This window comes from Acartia tonsa, chromosome 13 (genome assembly GCF_053477335.1).
Source record: "Acartia tonsa isolate MP-2025a chromosome 13, ASM5347733v1, whole genome shotgun sequence".
NCBI classification, from domain to species: Eukaryota; Metazoa; Arthropoda; class Copepoda; order Calanoida; family Acartiidae; genus Acartia; species Acartia tonsa.
In genome coordinates this window covers 34,274,242-34,298,975 of record NC_137272.1, presented here as the reverse complement: position 1 = coordinate 34,298,975, position 24,734 = coordinate 34,274,242, and the positions used below count along the sequence as shown (strand labels likewise).

Genomic DNA, 24,734 nt, shown 5'->3' with positions numbered 1-24,734 from the left:
CTACTTCTACGTATTCCCATCCACAATTTTTGTGCTTCGCTACTTATGGATGTTGTCATCCTTGTTGGAATAACATTTTAATGATTCGTATATAAATACATAAACAAAAGGGTTCGTCTGCATTAGAATTCCTTTTTATCTTTGACGGAATAAGGGGCCAGATTGACCATCTAGATCTACTATATCTATTGACGCAATTGTAACGCAAGCATATCTATTAAATGCTATAGTAAGTTCAAACTGTACTAAATAAAAATCATAATTCTTTTAAAAATGTATTAATTAGTTTAGGTTAGATTAGGTAACATAAATTATTGTTTTTACTTATTCGTCCCATATATAACATTTATAACAAAATAACATATATAAATTGAAGTACCCAAGGTTTATGAGCCAACGAATAAGATACCGCGGTATATAAAACTTTGGGTACCAGTGCAATCTTCAGATCAATTTCTCTCGCTCCATTGTCCACTCTCTCTCTAATTATTTGACATTAATAAGCCCTTCTAAAGCTAAGAAAATAACGTAAGTTTCAAAAACATTTTTTTTAAAGCAAAGCTTTTCTATAATTAGGGTCTGTCCGTCCGAACGTCCGTACGTAACTGATAGCTTTCTTCGTTAATTTAGGCATGTTAGAATTGTCCTATCGATTTCAAACTTTGCATGATGATTCCTGTAGTAGTTAGGTACAATTTAGAAAGCGTAGCAACTCTATAATCATTACTAGAATGTCCATACGTCCATTTTAAACATTTTGATTTTTTACTTTTTGGTATACTGATTACTGGGACAACAAAGTACAATATTATAAGCAAAGCAATTATATAATCAAGTACTAAAATGTAAGTATGTCCTCAAACAGTATTCTTAGTTTTGCAACAAATTTAGTATAATTTTGTCAAAACTTTTTATATTTTATATTTTGTATATTCAGTTCTAACACTTTACAAGAGTTACTTTTCGTCTGTCATTCCGTTCACTTTTATAGGTGTTGTCATCCTTGTTTTAAATAAAATTATCTTTTATTAATGATGTACTTTGTGGTAGGTATTGTAAATAAATTATTTTTCCCTATCCAACTTTCCTTACAATGTAAATCAAGGTAGAAATGTTTAGTAAAGGAAAAAGAAAGCTATTAACCAAAATACCTGTAGATAAATATATTTGGTTTAGACCAACGAGAATATTTTATACAGCTTTCTTTTTAGTAAACAAAAATTCAGTGTTTAGAATATTTATAAGTTTAATTCTACATGTAAGTTTTATTTGATTTAACCTTTTTTGTTTATAAATTGACTAAATGTAAGTTAATTATATCTATTTTATTAAATTTTATAAATATTTAGTAAGTTTTTTTTCTATATTCGTTAAGATTTTTATAACAACTGAAGCGAGTGAGTTATATGGATGGGTTTTAATAAAAATCTTGGCATGGTTTTAGTACATTTTTCTGCCCTCTTACTCACCCTTCAAATTTGAAGCCTCTAGATTATTATTTATTAAACGAAAATATTTTAGTAAAATGTTTGTAATTTTATTGCACTAATTCTTTCTTGATAACAATAACAGCATGCTAATTTACTATTAGTCTGGGGAAATATATTTGTTAAATTTTTTCTTTTGAAGTTACTCCTGTAAGTGACTGTGTAACGTCAAACGTCAAAGAGGCGATTCTACGTTTTTTCACAGTAGCTATTTCTAGCCCCTGCGATGGGCTCTTACCCTGCGGTTCGCATTGCCTAACCCTGTGGGGCAATCACCTAACCCAATATAACCTGAAATAACCTATTAAAAGTCATTTTAAAAATAAGACGATTCGCCTCTTAAGGGGCGTTTTCACGAAAGGGACTATATCCAATTATTTCGTGATTTCTTGTTCATCTTAAATTTCTACTCTCACTCCTTCCTTCTCTCTCTCTCTCTCTCTCTCTCTCTCTCTCTCTCTCTCTCTCTCTTTCCCTCTCCTTCTCTCTCTTTCCTTATATTTGTCTTCTCTCTTTATATATTTTAAGTCTATATATCGGTTCAATAAGCTGCTCTACTATCAAAGTTTTTTGTCCTTATTTATAAAAAGTTGTGACACCATATTTTCAGAATCTATTATGGAATTAGAGCTAGGAAGGGTGGAATACATACAGGTAAGAACAGTTAGGTATGCCTATTCAATATGTTAGGTTTACCTACTCAATAGTTAGGTATACCTACTCTATAGTTAGGTGTACCTACTCAATAGTTAGGTATACCTAATGAAAGTAAGGGCATTGTTTAACATATTTCATTGTACAAAACAATTTTGTTTAATGTTTGTAAATAGGACTGTAAATTACACCCGTACCCAAAGTTCAAGATCAAGATCAATTTTGTTTAATGTTTGTAAATGACTGTAAATTACACCCGTACCCAAAGTTCCTTAATTCATTTGTCAAAAAAAATTTGGGTACTTTTATTAAATCTTGATGGGTCTAAACTTTTCCACCAAGAATTTATGAGGGGAAACTTTGTTCTTCATAATTGTTAGGGTGTACATAAATTTATCGCATATTGTCTTATCCTTCGGGACAAACATATGTTGTAGATTAGCTTGAATCAAACATAATTAGTTAGGAGATTTTATGTGAATCAAATAACCAGTAATTATTGGCAGTTTTTAAATATTTTTAATACAGGAAAATTTCATTCCTCCCATTATACTAATGAATCATATGTGACTAAATAAAAATTAACAAAAATTTTCGTAAGGAAGAAATCACTTTTTAATTTGTATTGATTTTTGTTTCTGACAACTTATTGTATTGAAAGTAAGACCAAATCCTGTAAGAGTAAAAAGAGTCAGCTTATACCAACAACGAAATTAATTTCGGAAAAAAATCACGAAACCTATACGTTGTTTTCAGCTGTTGTTGGGGGGCAAGAAAAAGCCCAATCTGTCCCGGTTTTGTATCACTTTTAAAAGTGCGATTCCAGTTACGTCATATACGTTTCGGGAAAGAAAAAGGGAAGGGGGGAGAAAATCTCTTCAAAAGAGATGGGAGAAAAGGGAAGAGATTTTCTTCCCCCTTCTCTTTTTATATGACGTCACAGGAATCGCACTTTTCAAAAGTGATACAAAATCAGGACAGATTGGGCTTTCTCGGGGGGCAACACTTATGAAAATTAAGAAAAACAACCTTTCATCTGCCCCCTAAATATTATTTTAGTTCTATTTTGCCTGTTGGTAATACCTTATACCTGAAAAAGAGTAACCTAGTAGTTATAATTTTACGAAAGGGACTACCTATCTATGTATTCATGTATTGATTCCCCTTCAAATTTAAAGTCATGGAAATACTGCAGAAGAAATCAGCATTGAGAAGCATTGATATTTGTCTTTGTGGATCATGTATAAAGTGTAAAAAGTGATAATAGTAAACTTTATTTATCTGTGGATTACTAATACAATAATTATGAAATATAAACTTAACTGCAACAAAAACATTAACTTCTATCATCTAACAATTATCATATCATGTTATTAACTACTATATAACTTATGTGTCATATATGTTATAACATTATGTTGCTAATAATCTCATTAATAAATTATCATATTTATCATTTTGAAACTATTTAACTAACTGTGAGATTGTTAAACATTGTTTCTAACTATTTGCTATCTATGTTTGCTTTTTGTTTAATTGTTTATATTTTTATTATGTATAATTTTTTCCATAAGATGAATAAATCATTTAAACAACAAACGCCTCTCTAAAAAAATTGTATCCAGGGTGGGCTGACAACCGGCAGGACCCTGCGTATCCTACCCAATACTGGTGAAAAAGTTCCTCAAAGAGTTGTTTTTGCTGATGAAGATGGGGTTGTTCAAGTAAGTTTTTATCTATAATATAAAGTAGAATGATGTCTGTCCGTCTATCCGTCTGTCTGTCCATCCGTCCTTCTGAAGCTTAAGATCTCGGTAACCACTGAATCGATCGGATTCTACTCTTCAGGGAATATACCTACTGGTCCTATGGTGGTTTTAGGCTATTTTCTTAGGGGGTGGGAGAAGCCGCTAGTAGGAATAAAAAGTAATACCTAAGGATGAGACAGAAAAAAACTTAAGTGGTGCGAATTCTCCTATTCATCTGATTTTGGAATAATGATTTCTAAGACAACAAGGTACAATATTATAGGCGAGTCATCTCTAAAAATGTAAGTATGCCTCGAATATCTTTTCCGTATTCTGTATTTAAGAATTTAGCAACAATTTTTTATTCAATTTTGTTGAAAATCTACAAAGTGTCAGAAAAAATTAGCCGTGTGACGTCATAAAAATGAGGGATGGAGGAGAAGTGGGAAAGGAAACCCTCTAAAAGAGATGGATCTATTGACGTCACACTGCAAACTTTGTAGAGCTTCAATTTTAAATATAACTTCAGCGCATTAAGTTTTGACGCCCTACAAGTAATAATGTTCGTTTGTCCTACCATCTTTTACAGACGTTGTCATCCTTGTTTTTTATTTAGTTGTTTAGCATGAAGAATGGGGAACCAAATATTGTGTTTAAAACACTTCCTGGAAATAAAATCAACAGAGTTGAACTTGGAGGGGCAATAGGCACTGTCAGGTAGAAAACAGCTTAATAATTAACTAGTACTCTATTATCATTTGTCTATTGTGTAGAGGGACAACGTGTCTCAAGAAGCAGACATGTGACGTCATAAAAATGAGGGACTATCCATCTCTTTTTTAAGGGGTTTTCTTGCCCAATTCATCTCTCATCTCCCTCATTTGTACCGCTACGTCTCTTGTGCTTGAAACTTTATAAGGAAGTAGAATAGATAAACTTGTAGGGGTAATAGGACCAGTCAGATGCATTATTTTCTATAACATTTTGAATTGTCTATTTTCATTTGTCTATTGAAGTAAAAATAATTAACTTTGATAAACATAAATTTAGCTGACTTATTACTGAAATTATAAGATAATGCGTGATATTTGCATTGCTATTATTACAAGGAGTTCTAGCTACGTTGATTAAAAGAATTAAACTTTGAACACTGTACTTGAAAAGTTGGAAAACCACTCGCTTATGTAAGAAAAACAAATGAACCTTAGATTTTTACATAGGTAGATTCAAGTTTTAAAATTATGACATTTGTTCAATGTTCATCTATATTCAGAGAATAATTTTCTATAATGATTCTATATACTATACATAGTAATGTAATTGTTGGTGCTTTCATGCAAAGTCTTTGTCGAGCACTAATAAGTAATAACCTACCCCGCCCCTATGTTTAATTATAGGAGATGGGGAGGTTTCGTTGCTCAACAAGGTAATTTGTATGAAATCGTCTAGTTATCTATTTTAGGGATAAAATCTTTGTATCCTGTGGAAGCGAAGTGAAAGGATTCACCAAGAAAGGAAAGATGTTCCTCCAGTTTGAAACTAACTTGGCGGAATCAATACAGGTTTAATTGTCTTTGGAATGGATATGAAAAACATGGAATTTTTGTCGTCAATTAAGATTGCTAATATAGTCTTCAAATATTGGTCATTACGTTCCTTCTTGGTTAGGGGAGGGGATGGAGTAAAGTAATACGAGGGGGAGGAGACAAACATTATATTATACAGCTGGGAGAAGCATTTTATCAGGGTATTTGAGAATCTCCCACAATATCCACGTATTCTATATCCATTATCATTAAGGATAATTTGACAGGAATGGTGGATAAATTTTACCCAAATTTTGTCTTTGGTAGTTGAAACGTCTATTGTCGTGTTTCAATTGTATAGTTGTATATTCGTGAAACTACTGAATAATAATGTTTGTCTATAAAATGCTCATTCAAAAATTATATACATACAGTAAATATTATTTAACTTTTTTCACCAAAATAAGAGAACGTTTTCATTTACAAAACATGTAATGTCTCTGAACTTTAACTGATTTCAATATTTTTATCTTGTATTAAATTTGCCAGGGCTCGGCAGCCGCGCATTTGCCGCGTGTAAGCCTCAGTGAAATCGTCATATTATAACTTTAAAATTCAGGGTGTCTAAAACTTTTCCTAAACAGACAATCCATCCTTTCAGAAGTTTAATTTTTGCACACAAACAGATCTAAATTTGAGGCTTATGTGCGGCTGCCGAGCCCTTCAATTTGGCTTGTTTTTAGAGTATGTATATTTCTGGAAGTGATTTACTGGTGTGTGGAAACTATGTCTATAATCATTATAATGATTGCAGGTAAAAATCCGCCACAGTGGCTTTTCATGCAGTCAGCTAGGAACTGGAGAGGTGATAAGTTCAAATCTCAGCTCGGCAACGCGGCATAAAGACGTTAAAAATGGTTCCTTCTGCTGCTATGTCAGATGCGCGATATAAATAGTTAGCGTTTAGTAGGGGAAATGCTTTAGCCCTAAACAGGCACAACTCATTCGCGCAATCAAATAGTTGGTTGTCTGTTGTGTGTTACCTAACCTAATACCACCGAATGTTTCGACAGAAAAGGAGAGAAGAGGTTTACAGTAGCCTCACCCGTATGAGGTAATTGATGAGGCAAGTAACTACAGGAATTTCAATACAGACCATCGTATTATAGACACATTTCCACGGATGGTTAAATGAAAAATAATGAGGATAAGCACATTTTTGTTGGCCCGAGAGGACGAAGGCCCGGCAAACGGTACATCATAAGTTTCATCTAAAAAATACACCTTTCTAGAAAAACACCTTTCCTAAAAAAGAACGTTTTTTTCTAGGGGCTATTTCCCTCGAGAGGGTGGTGCTACCTTCCCCAAAAATAGTTATTAATCTTTCCATGGACTTATGAGAAATGAGATCTTATTCTACACACAGACAGACATCCTGTTACTTTTGAATAATGATATCTTTGTTTAAGGGATGCTAATTACCTGCTGGCAGGAGACAGAATAAATGATGTTCTCACCTTGCCTGCGGAAAAAGTAACATTTTTTTGTGTAAATAAATTCGGCGGTTAGGTTGTATTAATGGGTACAGGGTAGCGGCGCCCTGCAGGATTAGGGAATCATAGGTGTAGGCTCAGCCGGATAGAGAACCATCAACCGCCTTTAATAATTTTTCTTTCAAAGGGGGTTGTCGTATGCTCGCTTAGCACTTTGAGAGAAGGAACTATTAATTCTAGTTTATGCTAATTATAGTCATTCAAAATAGTGAATCATTGAGTTAAAATAAAAATGGAGCCCCTGGGCCCTGGGGGATAATGGGGGTAGGTGGGGAGGGGGGTAAGCCCTCTACTTTCTATTCTATGTTTTTAAAAGAAAAAGAAAATACAAATTTGTTTTGGAGGGGGGTATTTTTTACAGAGTTGACTTTCTTGGAAGGGTCGAGTACCTTTCCCGAAAATAGTATAAAACTTTCTTTCAAGAAGCTTCATTATAAAGGAGAATCGTATTAATCCAGTGTGTTTACAGACACAGAGATGTTAATCAGACACACAGATAGACAGATAGACCTTCTGTTACTTTTATACAATAAGGACTAATCTATAATACAAAGTAGAATGATGTCCGTCTGTCCGTCCGTCCGTCCCTTAAGATCTCGGTAACCACTGAACCGATCGGGTTCTACTCTTCAGGGTATATACCTATTGGTCCTGTGGTGGTTTTAAGCTATTTTCTTAGGGATTGGGACACCCCCAAACCTTCAAAAACAAAAAAATCTCCCCCATTTTTTTTTGTTTATGTCGAAGTTAGGTCACATAAAACTACTGGTAGCACCAGTGGTTCTTATTTTTTATTTTATTTTTTTTAATTACCTCTTAGGGCAAAGCCCCTAGATGCTATGGGCGATACCTCTAGTCTTGCAATAATTTAGGTACGAAGCTTGCGACCTATATTGGCATGTGCAGATAGATGCATCAGAGTTCTCAAAGAAAGGTAAAGATTATTGGTAGAAAAGTTTGGGTACTGCTAATATGAACCAACCATAATAAAAGTTAATTGGCCAACATTTTTATTAACCTGGGTAACAATGTAACTTAAAAATTAACAACAACAAAAAAAGTAGGTCTCGGCAGCCGCGTGTAAGCCTCAGGGAAATTGAAATAATATGACTTTAAATTTCAGCTGGATGTCTAGCTGTTCCTAAATACAAAAACCGCCTTTTCGGTTTTTTTGTAAAAAAAATGTAGGTAGCCGCGTTTAAGCCTCAGTGAAACCGTCATGTAACTTTAAATTTGAGCTGAATGTCTAAAGCTGTTCCTAAATAGACAATCCGCCTTTTTTTTGCAGAAAAAGATAGCTTCTTTGGTTAAACAGAAAAAGAATTTTGATCAAGAAAATTCGGTTCTTTTTGAAAGGGCTCGGCAGCCGCGAGTAAGCCTCAGTGAAATCGTCATACTATAACTTTATAAAATTCAGTATGTCTAAACCTGTTCTTCAACAGACAATCATCTTTCAGAGAAATTTTTTTTTGTTTTATACTCTATGGTTCAAATTAAAGGCTTGTGATGCCTACTTTCTGTTGATTATATACTATTAACCCCCCATATTTCGAAAAAAACGGGGAGAGGTTATTTTTTTCCAAAGTCATTTTGGGCTCTAAACTAGCGTGGGCTGAACTTGAGTTAATTTTCAGTGAGTTGTTGTACACGAGTGAGCTACCCGGGGCTCCCACAACCCTCCAGCTATTCAACAACAATGGAGGTGATGACGGAGATCAGGTGAGTGATTCTGCACGTTTTTTTTATCGAACTTTGAACCCCCCCCCCTATCCCAATTTTTTATATAAATCCTTATAATAAAGTAACAGGATGTGTGTTTGTGTGTGTGTTTGTATGTTTGTACCGAAGGATCTCGCTAACCGCTGAACCGATCGGGTTCTCCTTAATAGGGTAGATTCTCATATGTCCCGGGAAGGTTTATAACTATTTTGGGGGAGGGTACCACCACCCTCCCTAGAGAAATATTTTTTTTTTTAATTTCGCGATTTTAGAAAGAGAGTTCAACGAAAAATGAACGTCAAACGTAAAATAGCAATATTTTAGATATAAAAAAAACATTTAAAGTGCCACTAGAGGCCTCTAGGGGCGTAGCCGCTAGTTGAAAATAAAGAGGTATTTAGTTTTTATTTTGTTTGTTTATTACTGTAGGTAGGTTATATAGGGTACTGGGTGGCCCCAAAGGGTTAGTGCCTCCGATTGGGTTAAACACTTTGGGGGAAGGCACCTTATAGACAGTTTGTAATACAATATTAGATGTAGCGGGGGTTATGTCCATCCCCATGACAAGCAAAATAAAGGAGCTTAAACCCCACTTTGTTTTTGAACCCATTTACCCCGTTTGACAAGGGTTTACAACCCCCTGATACAACCCCATAAAACAGCCAAAGAGGGGTATCAAGTTAAAAACAGCAAAGGCACACCCACCTTTAATTTAAGAAGACCCTGTGCACGCCACTGTTTACAATACTTAAATTATTTGTTAATTAGATATTATATGGCACAGAAGATGGAAAAATTGGCCTCATGACAGTCGGGGCAAGTCAACCAGAAGCAGGTAGACAACACAAACATTAAAGTATCCGCCATTTGAATTTTATCAAGTTTAGATGGAAGCAGATTATAGTGCCTAATAAAAAATGACGACATACAATACAAATGACCAATGATGGACCATTATACATTTTAAATTTGGTCAATTACAATGTTTACTGGCCTATCATTGGTCATTTGAATTGTTTGACGTCATTTCTTATTAGGCATAAAAGGCTTCTTCGTTTAGATGGCAAAAATTGAGGAAAAATATTGAATTCGCTTTTTGCTCTTATTGACACTTTGATGATTACTTGAATAGTAAAAAAGCAAAATATTTTTTTGCATAAAGTTTTTTAAAAACATTTTACATTAATACATTTCAAATAAAAATCATATGTATACACATCTTATAGAACCTAAGTATATTGTACATCGAAAACCTTAGAAATGGACAATGTTTGATTACTTAAACCTGAACCATATAATAAGAAATTCGAAATTATTCATTTTTATGAAATTTGAATCAGTCAATGATGCAATTTTAGGCTTAATTTTCATGGTAGAGCATATTACTTAAGTTTAATACTTAAGGATCATACAAGAGGGGGGGGGGGTGTAGGGGTGTTTACTCCTCCCCCCCCCCCACCCACACTAATAAAAATCTTTTAAAAACTCCTCTTTATACCTCTCCCCTTAAAGAAAAGGCTTTGACGTCCTTGATTTCTGTGCTTGAACACGATTCATGAGATGATTATGGTCCATGTGGTTCTAGCTATTATAACCATGTTTTGAGAAAGCCTAAAATGTCACGTGTGACGTCATAAAGATACGTCTAAATAGGAAGGATGAGGGGAGAAGTGGGAAATGAAACCCCAAAAAAGAGATGGATTTTAATGACGTCACACGTGACATTTTAGGCTTTCTCCATGTTTTTATTGAAATCATTGAAATAATTTTTAGGTTGGGTGATTGAGAAAGATGGAGTATATTCTTCTATTCAATGTATTGATAACTATGATTTAACAGGTGAAAATAAAATAATGGTTTTAGGCATTTTAAATTTTTGATTCAAGTCTTGGGATGGTTTTAAGCTATTTCCTTTTTAAATTTATGTCTTGAGATGGTTTTAGGCTATTTAATTTTTTAAATTCAAGTCTTGGAGTGGTTTTAGGCTAATTACTGCTTATCTTTGTAGAATACAGATGCTCTAGATGCAAGGGGCGCAGCTACTGGTTTAACCTGGAATTATTTAGGTGATGGAGTAAAAGAGCTTATCATTGGTCGAAACGATGGTACAATTGAAGTCTATTCATATGAGGTAAATAAAAGAGCTTTTGGTGTATGTTAATACTTTTTAGTAACGTATCTACTCTATAATTAACTTTGTTTGTCGTAGATCCGTCCGTCACAGTGTGCAAGTCAGTCAGTAATGCTATGGGGTAAATATGATTTTCTTCGGTGCTATTCAAGATAGAATTGATATTTGTGAAGATTCTCCTGGCTGTCTATAGTGCCCTGACAAAATGGGGATAGATGTCACTGCTTTTAACTTACATATTCTATTGACGTCTCTTTTCCTCTTCCCTCTCTCTTTCGATCTACTATGACGTCAATAGAATATGTAGGCCAAAAGCTGTGACATCTATCCCCATTTTCTTAAGGCACTAAATACAGCTCTGCAAGATTCTCTTCTCCAATGAGCAACCAATGAGCAACTAAATTTTTTCTGCTAATGGATCTTGTCATCCTTGTTTATCATTCAGCGCCCATAATTTTCTGTATTGACTGTCTTATTTTTTCATTCTTTTAGATTTTTATTTTTCTTTGCTTTTAAAGTCTTACTATGGATGTACATACAATGCATGTCTGCTTTATTTGTATCTTGCGTTTTGTATTTTTGTAATTGTATTATGAACGTAAATTTCTTGAGACTTTATGTAAAGTGCCGGCAAAAAATGACGTCATACAATACAATGAGAGGCCAGTCAATTACAATTTATACTGGCCTATCATTGGTACTTTGTATTGTATGACGTCATTTTTTGGGAGGTACTTCAAGCTGTTTCCAATTTCTTAATACATATACTCTTGCTTTCATATAACTCCAGCAATTAACATGCTCAAATATTTCATGCATGTTTTATTTTTAATTTTTCCAGGATGGGGAGGAGTGTGAGCCCACCCTGAAGTTTAGTCACAATGCCGGGGAGTGTGTAACATCCACAGAGGGAGGGGTGGTGGGGCACCTGGGCTACCAGGAGATTGTGGCAGCAACATACTCGGGAAAGGTAGGTCATGTAAAACTTTTATTTGATATCTGTATAGTTTTATAAAACCATTCTGATATTTTAAATACAAGATTAACCTTCTTTTAGGGTTAGCTTTAAAAAAATTATGATTAAACTTGTTTATTATTTGAGTTATGATTGCTCAATAAGAAACGTTTTTACATTAATTGTAAAATTTTTGTTTTTAAATCCAAGCCCATTTTTAGACTACTAAAACAACTTCTTTCAGCTAATTTTTAAATTGTGGGACAACAATATCATCGTAGCTGGTTTATTTTCTTGATTTGATGTTGGTAGTGTATTTTGAAAGATGGCGATGTGTTTTATGGGTGATTTTAGATATTTTTGTACTAATCTTAGTAAATTGACATGGTTTTAAACAGGATATTGGGATCTACTGCAGTTCACGGTAAAATATTGCTGGTAACGAATATTGCCAAAAATCTATGAATTTTAAAGGCTGCTAGCTGCCAACCGGCTGAACGTACAGATCATACCCACACATCATTTTAAGCGGTATAAGAAAGCCTACAAATAATCTGGAATAGCCAAGATCCAATGATGCACAGGGAAAGCTTCACTGAAGAAAAAACGCGTAAAATAGGCCTTTATCGCGCATTTCTCTGCACTGCGAGATAATTATGCATTATTGATTTATGGCTATTCCAGATTATTTGTAGGCCTTCTTATGCTGATTAAAACAGTGTGCGGGCATGATCTGTACGTTCAGCCGTTCGGCAGCTAGCAGCCTTTAAAATTCATAGATTTTTGGCAATATTCGTTACCAGCAATATTTTACCGTGAACTGCAGTAGATCCGGATATTGTTTTAACTTGCAGTGGAAAGTATACTTGCTCTAGACAAAAAAATTGGATCATGGAAAGAAAACAGAAAAAGTATCGGGTTTGTCGTATTTTCACAGTAGATTTTGATAGGTTAGGTAAATGTCAATGATTTCCCTAAAGGGTTAGAGCCCCCCACAGAGGCAAGGGAATGGGAGAAAAGCTATTGTAAAATTACGACAAAACCCACTACTTTGTTTTCTTTCCATGATCCAAAATGTTTCCTAACAGGTATTTGGATTAACAACTTTGCCAGCAGCTAACAACAACACAACAGCCCCTGATGAGAAGATGAGCTCTGATGTTCATATGAGACTAGTTAACCTTCAGAAAGAAGTGGATGAACTTCATAATAATGTTGTTAAAGAAAGAGAAAAGTGAGTATTTAGTAGGGTTGGGCCGGATATCCGGCCGGATACCTGATATTGAAACTATCCGGCCGGTAATCTGGATACTTAATTTTTTATATTATACAACAAAAATCCCTGTGAAAAGATCAACTTGATACCTAGTTAACTAATTTTTGAGTTTTAACCTTTTTTTCTATAATAAAACACCATTTCAAGAAGAAAACTTTTTTTGCAACTTCAATATTAGGTTATTATCTATAATACAAAGTAGAACTATGTCTGTCTGTCTGTCCGTCTGTCTGTCCGTCTGTCTGTCTGTCCGTCCGTCTGTCTGTCCGTCCGTCTGTCTGTCTGTCCGTCCGTCCGTCCCTTAAGATCTCGGTAACCACTGAACCGATCGGATTCTACTCTTCAGTGAATATACCTACTGGTCCTGTTTTTTTTTATTTTATATTTTGGGTTATGATATGCTTTGATGCTACAGTTGGACAAACAAATTACAAGTCCTACTGTTGAAACTTTAATTACAACATGAATAAACTATTATTTGAAATATGAATATCAATTAATTGTTTAATAAGTTCTTTCTAAAATCTTCTTTTATCTATATAGATATCAATCCCAAGCCACCAGCAGCTTTGGAGGCATGTCAACCATACCCAAAATTAATATCAAGGTAAATACTAAATATTATGGGTAGGTACATTTGTATAAAACTGTAAAGACACCCAATATTATTATAAAGCACATTTTAAAAAGTTTTTCTTGTAATTTTATAATTATTCTAACTTTTATATTTACATTCTGATGTGCATGTGTGTTTATTTGCATAGAGCGAGGGGATAATGGGCAGTTTATTACAATAGTTCCCAAAGTTTTATGATTAAGTTTTCTTATTCGTTGGCTTGACAACATTTGAGACCTTAGATAATTTTTATTGGTTAGTTCATTAAGTTGAGTGTTCATACTTTTCAACTACTTATTTTAATCTACAGAAGGGGTAATTCGTGTATCATCATTAGGGATGTACATTAATTTATCGGCCACTGTCTTATCCCTGTAGATTCCTGGTTTATTTGCCCTTAAATACAAGTTTTCCATGAAAGAATGACATTACTAAAAGAGTGCACAATTTTGTTTGTTTTCAGGACAAATTGACATTGAGTTCTGTTGATGCATCTTACCTACTAAGTTTAGAATGTCAAACTTCAATTGGTACCATTTTAAAAGCAACGCTTTTCTTTAATTAGGGTTTGTCCGTCCGTCTGTCCGTAACGGTTATTTCTTTTCGTTGATTTAGGTATGTTAGAATTGTCCTATCGATTTTTTTCCATTTTGACTTAATTTTTGTGTATGATATGATTATTCTATTCATCTGATTTTTGGAATAATGATTCTTAGGACAACAGGGTAAAGTACTATAAGCAAGGCAAGTCTATAAACAAATCCTAAAAATTTCAAGTATGCGCTTTTAATGTATCCTATATTTTCAAAATTTTGCAACAAATTTTTATTCATTTTTGTTTAGACTTAGAAATTAATGTTCTGCTTATAAAGTTCTGACAAGAGTTATTGTTGTTTGTACTTCTTTCTGGTTTTAGAGCTTTGCTTTCATTGATGTTGTCATCCTTGTTTTAATATATAGATAGATATGGTATATTATTCATCAAAGTAAGATTTAAGTCCGTACAATATTTTGAATCTACTAAGAATATGCATTGTAATTATAAATGTTCTGTAGATAATGTTCTGTTGCACAGTGATGTCCCTGTAGACTTACTTGACATAGAAAAGAATTCAGCAGTGGTCAGCTACAGTGATTGTAATCCTGATGATGGCAACTTTCTCCTGGCTACTTACAGGTACAACTTTAAGGATGTATTTTTTAAATTAAATAATTAAGTCTAAAGGGATAAGAAAATGGCCAGTAATTGATGAACATCACCAATGATTTTACAAAAAAGTATAGATTACAATTAGTGGATGAAACGTTTGGACACTCAACTTAATAAACAAACAAATACAAATTTAATAGATGTCTCCAGTGTTGTTTAGCTAATAAATAAGAAAACATTATCAGAAAAAATTGGGGACTAGTGTAATAAACAGCACAATGTCCCCCTCACCTCCCTCAAATATGAAACCTGCAAATTATTCTTTTTAATTTTAAGATGTCAAGCCAACACTACTAGACTGGAGATAAAAATTCGAAGTATTGAAGGACAATATGGAACCTTGACAGCCTATGTTACTCCCAGACTACAACCAAAGTGCTGTCAGGTATACCTTTAATCAAATTAATTGATTCTATTTTGATTAAAAATGAACACAGTAATAGTGTCTGACTGATTATGACGTAACAAAAAAAAATAGCCAATGAGAGGCCGTTATTGACCAATGGTAAAATTTATAGTGGTATCTCATTGGCTAATTTTTTTTGTTACGTCATAATCATTCAGACACTATTACTGTGTTCTTAAAAATGAATGTTTAAATTTTTTATTAATTGATTGGCTATAGATTTCTAGGGTTTGGACCTAAGTCATCAGAGACACTTTTGTTTAGCAATTAGGGACAGCTCAAGCACCCCGTTAATTATGACTTGTCCCGCTATTTCATGAGAGCTTCACTGTGTGACGAATGTTGCTCTCCGCAGAGTAGCTTTGGATAATGGTAGTACTGAGATCATGTACATTGTGCATTACTATTGAGTATCTAATCTTACTCAATAATCCCCTTCTTACAAAACTTGGAGAAAAATCTTGTTGATATTCTACTCTATCCTAAAGATAAGACTACTATATTACTACCATTTTTATTTTTTAATGAATTGCAACTATAATTATTACAAAGCAGCAATTTTCAAGGTTCAGCAGTACAAAATCCGCCCACTGTCATTGCATATGAGGGTGCATGCAGCCCCCAAAAGAAGATCTCTGAATACTCTGACCCTAAAAGGATCCTTTACCCTCGCTGAGATGCACTCCTGGATCGCCAACTGCGTTCCTGAGGTAAACTTTAATACTTTTCAATATGCATATAAATTATAAATGGGTAAGGTAATAAGAACATAGCTAGACCTTTTATCTAATATGCTTTCTATACCTGTCATTACAAACACATTGAGTTTTAATGAGCAGTTTTGTCGCCGCCACATCTCAATAGTCTTTTGTTCCACTTACATCTGAGGTGGATTCTTAAAAAAAATTTGCCCCACTAATCGCTTAATGGGGCAAAATTATTTTCGTGAAAAATCCACCAAAATCACATAAAAAATCTACAAAACTTAAACAAAATCATAGAAGGGTTATTCACATAAGATTTTATTCAAGTTTTGTAGATGTTTTATGTGATTTTGAAGGATTTTTCACGAAAATAATTTTGCCCCACTAAGCGATTAGTGGGGCAAATTTTTTTAAGAATCCACCTCTGGACTGATATGACTCTACTTTTCAGGGAAGCTTCTTATTGGCCACAGAAACATTAATTTTGGAGAACTGTAAAAAACTTCAACCTCCACTATTTTTCTTTTTAAAACTGAAATCCATGGTGTTTTTTTACCTCCTACATCACCCCTCACACTTTAAACCTTTCAGCAAGACTAAATGATTTAATAATTTTGATCTATTACCATTCTTTCTTTTTGCTTATTTTCTAATGTTCCATTTAGTCAATAAAATAATTCTTTATGATACCTATTGATATTACTACGCAGGTGCCTGACAGAAGTCCCGCAGGAGATAAATCCACCCTCACATTCTCCTCCTCTTTTCTGGACACTATTCTTGTCATTTCTTATACAAAAGGTAACTTTTTTTTATAGATCTAGGAAAGGATGGGGGAGGTCAGAAAAAAAAATCTTTAAACCATCCCCAAGACTTTTAGTAAAACTTCCCTGAAAAGCAAAAAATCTTCAGACCAGCAATTTGGTATATAGATTCAAATTCTTTTTTTAACCCTTTTCTACGTTTTAATGAAGTTGAACTTTAATTTTGGGAGTATGTCATTTTTAAAAGCGAAGCTTTTCTATAATTAGGGTCAGTCCGTACGTCCGTCAGAGACGGATAGCTTTTTTCGTTAATTTAGGCATGTTAGAATTGTCCTATCGATTTCAAACATAGTGATTCCTTTAGTAGTTAGGTACGATTTAGAAAGCGTAGCAACTCTATAATCATTACAAGAATGTCCGTACGTCTATTTTAAACATGTTGATTTTTTTACTTTTTTGACAACAAATTTTTATGTGATCTAATCATCCGATTGATCTGAATTTTGGTATGTTGATTCCTGGGACAACAAAGTATAATGTTATAAGCGAAGCAACTCTAAAATCAAGTCCAAAAAATGTAAGTATGTCCATAAACATAATCCTGTTTCAAGCAGTTTTTCAACAAATTTACTTACAATTTTGCTTCGACTCTTATACATTTATGTTCTGATTATTCAGTTCTGACACTATAAAAGTGTTAATGTCCGTTTGTCCTACAGTTTCAGTGCTTCGCTTTTATGGATGTTGTCATCCTTGTTTTCTTAAGGTGAAGCAAGTTTTGCATCAGACAACATATCGACAATTTCAATATTGAAAGATTTTCTCACAAAGGAGGCGACAAAGAAAAAGATACAGCTTGATATTAGTTGCCAGGTTTGTGATATTATTTGATTTGGGTTAACCATGGAACTAAAGGGATAAGGTAATGGCCGATAAATTAATGTATATCTCTAATCAAATATATACAAAATAAACTCTTTTGTAGATTACAAATTGTAGTTGAAATGTTAAGACACTCAACTTAATGAACCAACCAATCAAAATTCAATTAAAGTCACCAAAAATGTTAAGTCAACGATTAAAAAAACGTTATTATAAAAATTTGGGGACTAGTTCTATCTCTCTCTCTGGTTGTATATATCAGTATTGTTTTAGTTTGTGATTGTCAAATGCTTTGTTTAAGTCAATGTGATTCAATAATAAAACTTATTTTAGGTTAATGATGAAAGTGTACTAGAAACACTGTCTTTGATTCACCCAAAATTAGGTAAATTTTAGACTTAAAAAAGGTAAAATAAAAATAGAAATAAATAAATTCTTATCCAAGAACAACAAGTTTTTTTTGAGGGGGGGTAAAATAAGTTATTCAAAGATTTTTGGGGGATGTAATTCAATGTATTATTTTTTTTAACGTGGGTGGGGGGGGGGGGGGAGTTAAATGAGGTGTTACATCTTTGAGGGAAGTAAACAATCTTTTACCCCCCTGGGCCCTCCCCCCCCCCTCCCTTAACTATACACAGATGACTCACTTTGTCCGTCTGTGTGTCAGTAATCTGAAATTTGGTGAAGATTCCTATGACGCATCCAGTATATGCAATGCATTAGTTTGTCGGTAATACAATGAGGGTCATTAAGTCAAATAATATACACGACTTATTCTATGAATAGTTCACTGAGATACTGAAAGTGTCATGTGTGACGTCATAAAAATATATATCTAAAAAGGAATAATGAGAGGAAAATTGGGAAAGTAAATCCCTAAAAAAATGATGGATTTGGATTTATTTTTATTGCGTCAAACATGACACTTTCTGTATGACTGTTAAGCATCTACTACTGTATGTAAAAAATGTAACATATTTTTTATATACCTGTGCTATGGATATTGTCATTCTTGTTTTAGAATCTCAGCTGCTGCTGGCGAAACAGGTTGCCTTGCTGGATCCATTACGTGACCTGGCAGCCAATGAATCAGATACAACCTTTCTGTCTCCAGAATACAAGTAAGTACAACATTACCCGCCACTGTGGCTCAACACGTAGCGCATCCGCTCGTCGTCGGAAAGGTCATAGGTTCGAATCTCAGCCCGACACCGCGTCATAACTAAAGACGTTAAAAAGGGTTCCTAGTGTCAGATGTGCGACATAAATAGTCAGAGTAGGGGGAATGTCTTGGCCCAAAACAGGCGCAACTCATTACCATGCACTAGGGTTGGGCCGGATATCCGGCCACACCGGATATTGAAACTATCCGGCCGGATATCCGGCAATATAATCTTTTATATTTTACAACAAAAATCTCTGTTTTTTTTAATCTTCAATGGCTTTAATTTTCTTATTAGAAGAACAATTTTTTCTGAATATGTATATGTTTATGTAAATTTTATATTAGAAATCTCAAAACATAAATTTTGGCGGTGGCAGCAGTACTTGGCAGCTGCCAGCCGCAAACCGACGGTTGGCAGGTAAACGGCAACAGATTTTATGAAATTGTAATATGTCATGAAGATATATAAAAAAGCCTTAGTTTAAAATTTGAAATCTTCAAGTAAAAATTTGCGGTCACAGGAACCGTTTAAAGATATCTGGAGACCTGGAGGTTCAGGACTTGCAGGATTATACCTGAAACCTGAAATCGACTTGAACACCTATATTACATATGAGGATGTACGACTATAGGATATTTTAGTATTAGATAACATGAAATGCTTTGTTTAAGTAAAAAAATATTTTTACTTTTTACCTAAATGACCTTACCAGATCTGCTGTGCCAGGAAGGAGGTATTAAAAAATTTCAACTCTCAGTTATGTTCTTTTATACACAGAAAATGGGATAGAAAAAATCAGAGGGGGGGGGGGGGAGACATTCAACGCCACCTCACCGCCAATCCTCCAACCGTTAGAGATTGATATTACAGATTGAGAGTAGTAATAGTTAATTAGATTTATTTACTAAGCTTTTTTTTGTCTGTAGCAAAGGATCTTGCTAACTGCTGAACTGATATGGTTCTCCTTTAGAGTGAAGCTTCTTATAAGTCCCAGGGTGGTTTTAGGCTGTTTAATTTTTATAAAAAAAGTAGTTCTAAGGTTTTAAGTTATTTTTCTGCACTTTCATGTCCCTTCTAATATATGTATATCCCTAGATACTAGGGACGCAGACGCTAGTATAACATAAAACACCAGTTTATGAAGAAATTTTTTTGCGGGAATAGTCCCTTTCGTGGCAACGCCCCTTAAGGAGCAATTATTCGTATTTTCACAGTAGCGTATCTCCTATTTCTAGCCCCTCGCGGGGGACTCTAACCTTGCGGGGCCAATTGCCTTACCCTGCGGGGAAATCATCTTATCAAATATAACCTAACCTAACCTAAAATAACCTATTAAAAGCAATTTAAAAAATAAAACGAATCGCCCCTTAAGGTGCGTTGCCACGAAAGGGACTATATCCTTTCTTGATACTTTAATATGTAGTAATTTGGCCGTTTATCCGGCCGGATACCGGATATCCGGCATCTGAAATTAGCCGGATATCCGGTATCCGGCTAAAAAAAATATCCGGCCCAACCCTACCATGCACAGTACAACATTAGATTCAGGGAGGTAACACTGGATAATAATTCATGCTGGTACCTAAAGTTTTGAAAGCACAATTTTTTATTCTGGCTAAGAAACTTGGGGTACTTATTAAATCTTAATTTGGCCAAAAAAACCTTCAGTGTCCAAAATGCTTTACAAATAAGTTTAATTTACAGAAGGGAATATTTTGTTTATCATAATTGGGGGTGAGCAACAATTTATTGTCTGAAAAATAAACACACATCAAACATTACAATGAACTTATTACTACAAACTAGTGGTCAATATATGTAAGTACTAGGGTTGGGCCGGATACCCGATTTCCGGCTGATTTCTAATGCCGTATATCCGGTTCTGGTTCGATATCCAGCAAATTGCCGGATATTCGGCATTTAAACTCATCCGGATATCCGGTATCTGAACAGTTTCAATATTCGGATATATTTTCATTATCCAGAAAATGGCTAGTAAGTACACAGAATATATTGCACTTTTAATCATGATTTTAATACATTTTAGGTACATTTTGGATAACGCAGAAACATTAGAATCCCAGTTTAAGAAGCAGCCGGCCAGGTAATATATAATTATTTTTTTTTAACAATTCTTACTTTCAAATGACGATATTTTTAAAAAACTATTTCCTATTATATAAAGTTGTATTTTTTTGTCTATCTAACCCTAGATTCTAGGGGCGAAGTCGCTAGTTTTAATATATACTAAGAAAATTTTTTTAATTCTTTTTTATATTGTCTTGTATTTAACCTAAAATTGAGTATCAAATAATTTTGTTCCAGGTTGGAACGTTTGTATGGAATGATAACTGATCTCTATATTGATCATAACAAGTTTAAGGTATTATTAATCTATTTATCTACTTCATCCATCCATTAGCCTCTAGGGGCTTTGCCCCATGAGGTAATATTAAAAAAAATATAAAAAAGTTCTAGTGTCCCCAGAATTTTTTTTGTGGGGGGGATAATTTTTTTTTTGGGAGGTTGGGGGTGTCCCACTCCCCAAGAAAATAGCTTAAAACCACCACAGGACCAATAGGTATATACTAGGGCGGGTTCATATCGGAATTAGACAAAGTGGGGATATGCAACAGATAAAATTAACCTTAAAAACATTTCTGACCGAAAAAGAATTTTAAAAAATTGAGTTTTAGAACCCGACCACTAAAAAATATATTTCTTTCATTACCTATTAATAATGCATAGACGACATTTAAAATTTTTTTTGAATCAGACCTATGGCTTCATGGTGCTCCCTGGAAAGGCCTTGAGGCGCTGAATCATGAACTTTTGTCCGTTTCAAAATATCTCGTTCCTAGCCTTAGAAATCACAAAAAACCACAATTATTTAAGGTTTATTGAGAATTGTCTAATTTGTAGAGGTTTTTTAGATTTTCTCAGGCTAGGAACAAGATTTTTTGAAACGGTCAAAAGTTCCTGATTCTACTCCTTAATGCCTTTCCTGGGAGCAACATGAAGCCATAGTTCTGATTCAAAAAAAATTTGACTCCCATTTACAAATTGCTATACAATTGAATGTCTGGTCGTCAGCGGTTTTAAGACTTAGGATAATTTTTAAATCATCCAGAGGTGTATTATACTCATACAAATCATTTGCAGATCCCCGCTTTGGCCTCAGAAAAAAATGTCCAAAATCGACCCACCCTAGTATATACCCTAAAGAGTAGAATCCGATCGGTTCAGTGGTTACCGAGATCTTAAGGGATAGGCGGACGGACGGACAGACATACATCGTTCTACTTTGTATTATAGATATATCAAAGGGATAGTTGCATGAAATGCATTTCAAATAAAATGATTTCAAGCATAAGTTACAAGTATACCATAGTACATATATATTACAATAAATAACAAAAAATAAGACAGCTACATGGATTGCATTTACCACAAAAACTATTTTCAAGTCTTGATATTTTTAAAACGACATTTTAAACCATTTAACAGTAAAAAATATGGGGTTCACTAAATTCAAGTTTTAATGCATTTCGTGCAACTACCCCTTTTTGTTCTACTACATCATTAATACTTCTATCCATTCACAAAGCGAATTTACCTAAAATTTGTTTTAATACACCCATCCGTCAATTTAAACTTCCAATAATCAATCCACAAGTTGTTTTAATTGAACAATGACGTTGCCCAATTACCCTTGACAGAAATTGGTCATCAATATCTCATTTTCTCCATTACCTTTGAAAGTTTTAATAACAAAAAAATATTTCTTGGTTTTCGACAATTTATGCTTTAAAAACTTGTGGCCACAGTAAAAGTGTCTGACTATGACGTCAGAAAAAATTAACAACTAACAAATGAGAGGCCGCTATATATTTTACCATTGTGAATACTGGCTTCTCATTGGTTGATTGTTAATTTTTTCTGACGTCATAGTCAGACACTTTTACTGTGGCCAAACTTGTTCTTATGTTCTTGAAGGTATAACTGGATCAAGACAAATTTAAAAGGTTATTGTTTAAACATAATATCTTTCAATGCATTTAGCTGCCGAATGGAATAATTTGTTGAAAATCATGAGACCTCCCGGGCCAATAAAGAAATATGATAATAATTATTATTTTTCTACCAAGGTTAAGTGGGTCAAATTAAGCAATACTTTTGTTTCAGTAAAAAAACACTCGTATTTTTCTAACAATGTTGAGACACGGGTGCCAGAATTATTACAAATCATAAACAATTATCTATCTAGGGTAACAATGTGAAGACACGGGTGCCAGAATTTTTACAAATCTTGGACAATGATCTATCTATCTATCTAGGGTAACAATGTGAATGCACGGGTGCCAGAATTATTAGAGATCTTGGACAATTATCTATCTATCTATCTAGGGTAACAATGTGAAGACACGGGTGCCAGAATTATTACAAATCTTGGACAATTATCTATCTATCTATCTAGGGTAACAATGTGAAGACACGGGTGCCAGAATTATTACAAATCTTGGACAATTATCAACTCAACAAGCTACAGCAATTCTTTCAAACTGAAATACAGTCATAAAATTTTTTTGTTGCTACTTTTTATTGTAAAATAATAACTACTTTATCCTTATGTTATGTAATTCGATGATTAAAAGATTTCTTTGTGATTTCTAAAATTATTCAATAGACAATAAATTTTATAATTAAAGTTTTGATCATTATCTAAAAATAAATTGGTTGTATCCTTTAAAAATTTGTGACAGTTTCCAACCCCCTATTTCAAAAACTCAACCAGCTGCCTTTATCCAGTTGAAGATATCACAAAACTTCTATGCCGTAAGTACTTAGCACTTAAATCAAACAGCAAAGTTATATTATCTCAGATGTTAAAACATATACAACATCTGGTCTATACTTTTGCCATGTTTTCATCCATAATTTCGTTGTGCTACGCTTCATATGGATGTGGTTATCCTTTTTCATTTAAACTGCTAAAGGGTGTTAAAAGTTTGTACGTCTCCTTTTCATGGGTGGCTGGATTAAGCTTCGCCCTAAATATGAATATAGGAAAATTTGGGTATTGTCCCTTTCGTGCCATGGCCTCTTAAGGGGCGTTTCGTCGTATTTTCACAGCTTTGAACAAAATTTAAAAGCAAAATAGGCTAAAACTAGCCTAGCTAGTTGCATTTAAAATATTGAAAGTAATCAAAGTATCCTTATTATAAAAGTAACAGGATCTATGTGATTCTGTATGTCTGTACTTAAGGATCTCGCTGATCGCTGAACCGGTATAGTACTCTTTTACAATTTTAATTAGCATCTTATCAGTCCTAGGACGGCTTAAAACTATATTAGTACCACCACCCTACAACCCTACAAAAAGAAATAACCCCTAGAAAGAATTACAATTCCAAAAATAAACCATTATTTTTTCTATATACATATATAGTTGGTTTTGTAATTTACAATCTAGCAAACTAGGAAGCTTAAGTAGGAATTTTTGTGAGCGTTTTAAAAATAAAGTTTCAAATGTAAAGTTATGATGTTCCTTCAAAACCCGTTGTAATAACATGCCCAAATATTGTAGCTAAAATATAAGGAGTAGTATTTAATAAGAGTTAAGTTGCATAAGAGATGTGATTGTGCAGTTGTAATATTAGAGTAAAACACTAGAGAGAGAAAGGGTTAAATAACTATCTCCCCATCGCAACCTTTCTATTGGGTCATTGAAAATCAACCAATGGTGTCGCTTATATTAACACAGCCAATTGGCAAAAAATATTTTAGAAGCAGACAAAATTTGTGATATTTGTGTAATAAACATTTTAAGAACCCTAATCTAACAACCTTCTATATTTAATTCTTTTGTATAGTGGCATTTAAAATCTAGAAATATGGGTTGAACGAGTTCCAGAGAGATTTTTTTACAGAATGGTT

At 33.8% G+C, this 24,734-nt stretch overlaps 1 protein-coding gene across 1 annotated transcript; it reads left to right on the top strand.

Moving 5' to 3' along the window:
• The first annotated feature begins 3,765 nt into the window (after positions 1–3,765).
• Positions 3,766–23,550, top strand: LOC145303933 (BBSome complex member BBS7-like). The gene is made up of 24 exons (XM_080145599.1): positions 3,766–3,865; positions 4,506–4,606; positions 5,352–5,451; positions 6,159–6,229; positions 6,885–6,948; positions 7,841–7,902; positions 8,603–8,687; positions 9,456–9,522; positions 10,461–10,526; positions 10,754–10,818; positions 11,660–11,788; positions 12,862–13,007; positions 13,593–13,656; positions 14,129–14,195; positions 14,722–14,842; positions 15,152–15,260; positions 15,848–15,991; positions 16,696–16,786; positions 17,516–17,622; positions 17,965–18,016; positions 18,653–18,752; positions 20,845–20,901; positions 21,123–21,180; positions 23,275–23,550. The coding sequence occupies exons 2-24, from the start codon at positions 4,515–4,517 to the stop codon at positions 23,374–23,376; spliced, it is 2,019 nt and encodes a 672-aa protein (XP_080001725.1). The 5' UTR covers positions 3,766–3,865; positions 4,506–4,514; the 3' UTR covers positions 23,377–23,550.
• The last annotated feature ends 1,184 nt before the right edge of the window (positions 23,551–24,734 follow it).

Excerpts from the sequence above, each read along its gene's own strand:
- LOC145303933 (XM_080145599.1), top strand. The coding sequence starts at position 4,515 with ATGAAGAATGGGGAACCAAATATTGTGTTTAAAACACTTCCTGGAAAT. Across the intron at positions 14,196-14,721 it reads AGAATGTCAAACTTCAATTG|ATAATGTTCTGTTGCACAGT; the intron begins GTACCATTTTAA and ends AATGTTCTGTAG. Across the intron at positions 21,181-23,274 it reads TTGATCATAACAAGTTTAAG|GGTAACAATGTGAAGACACG; the intron begins GTATTATTAATC and ends CTATCTATCTAG.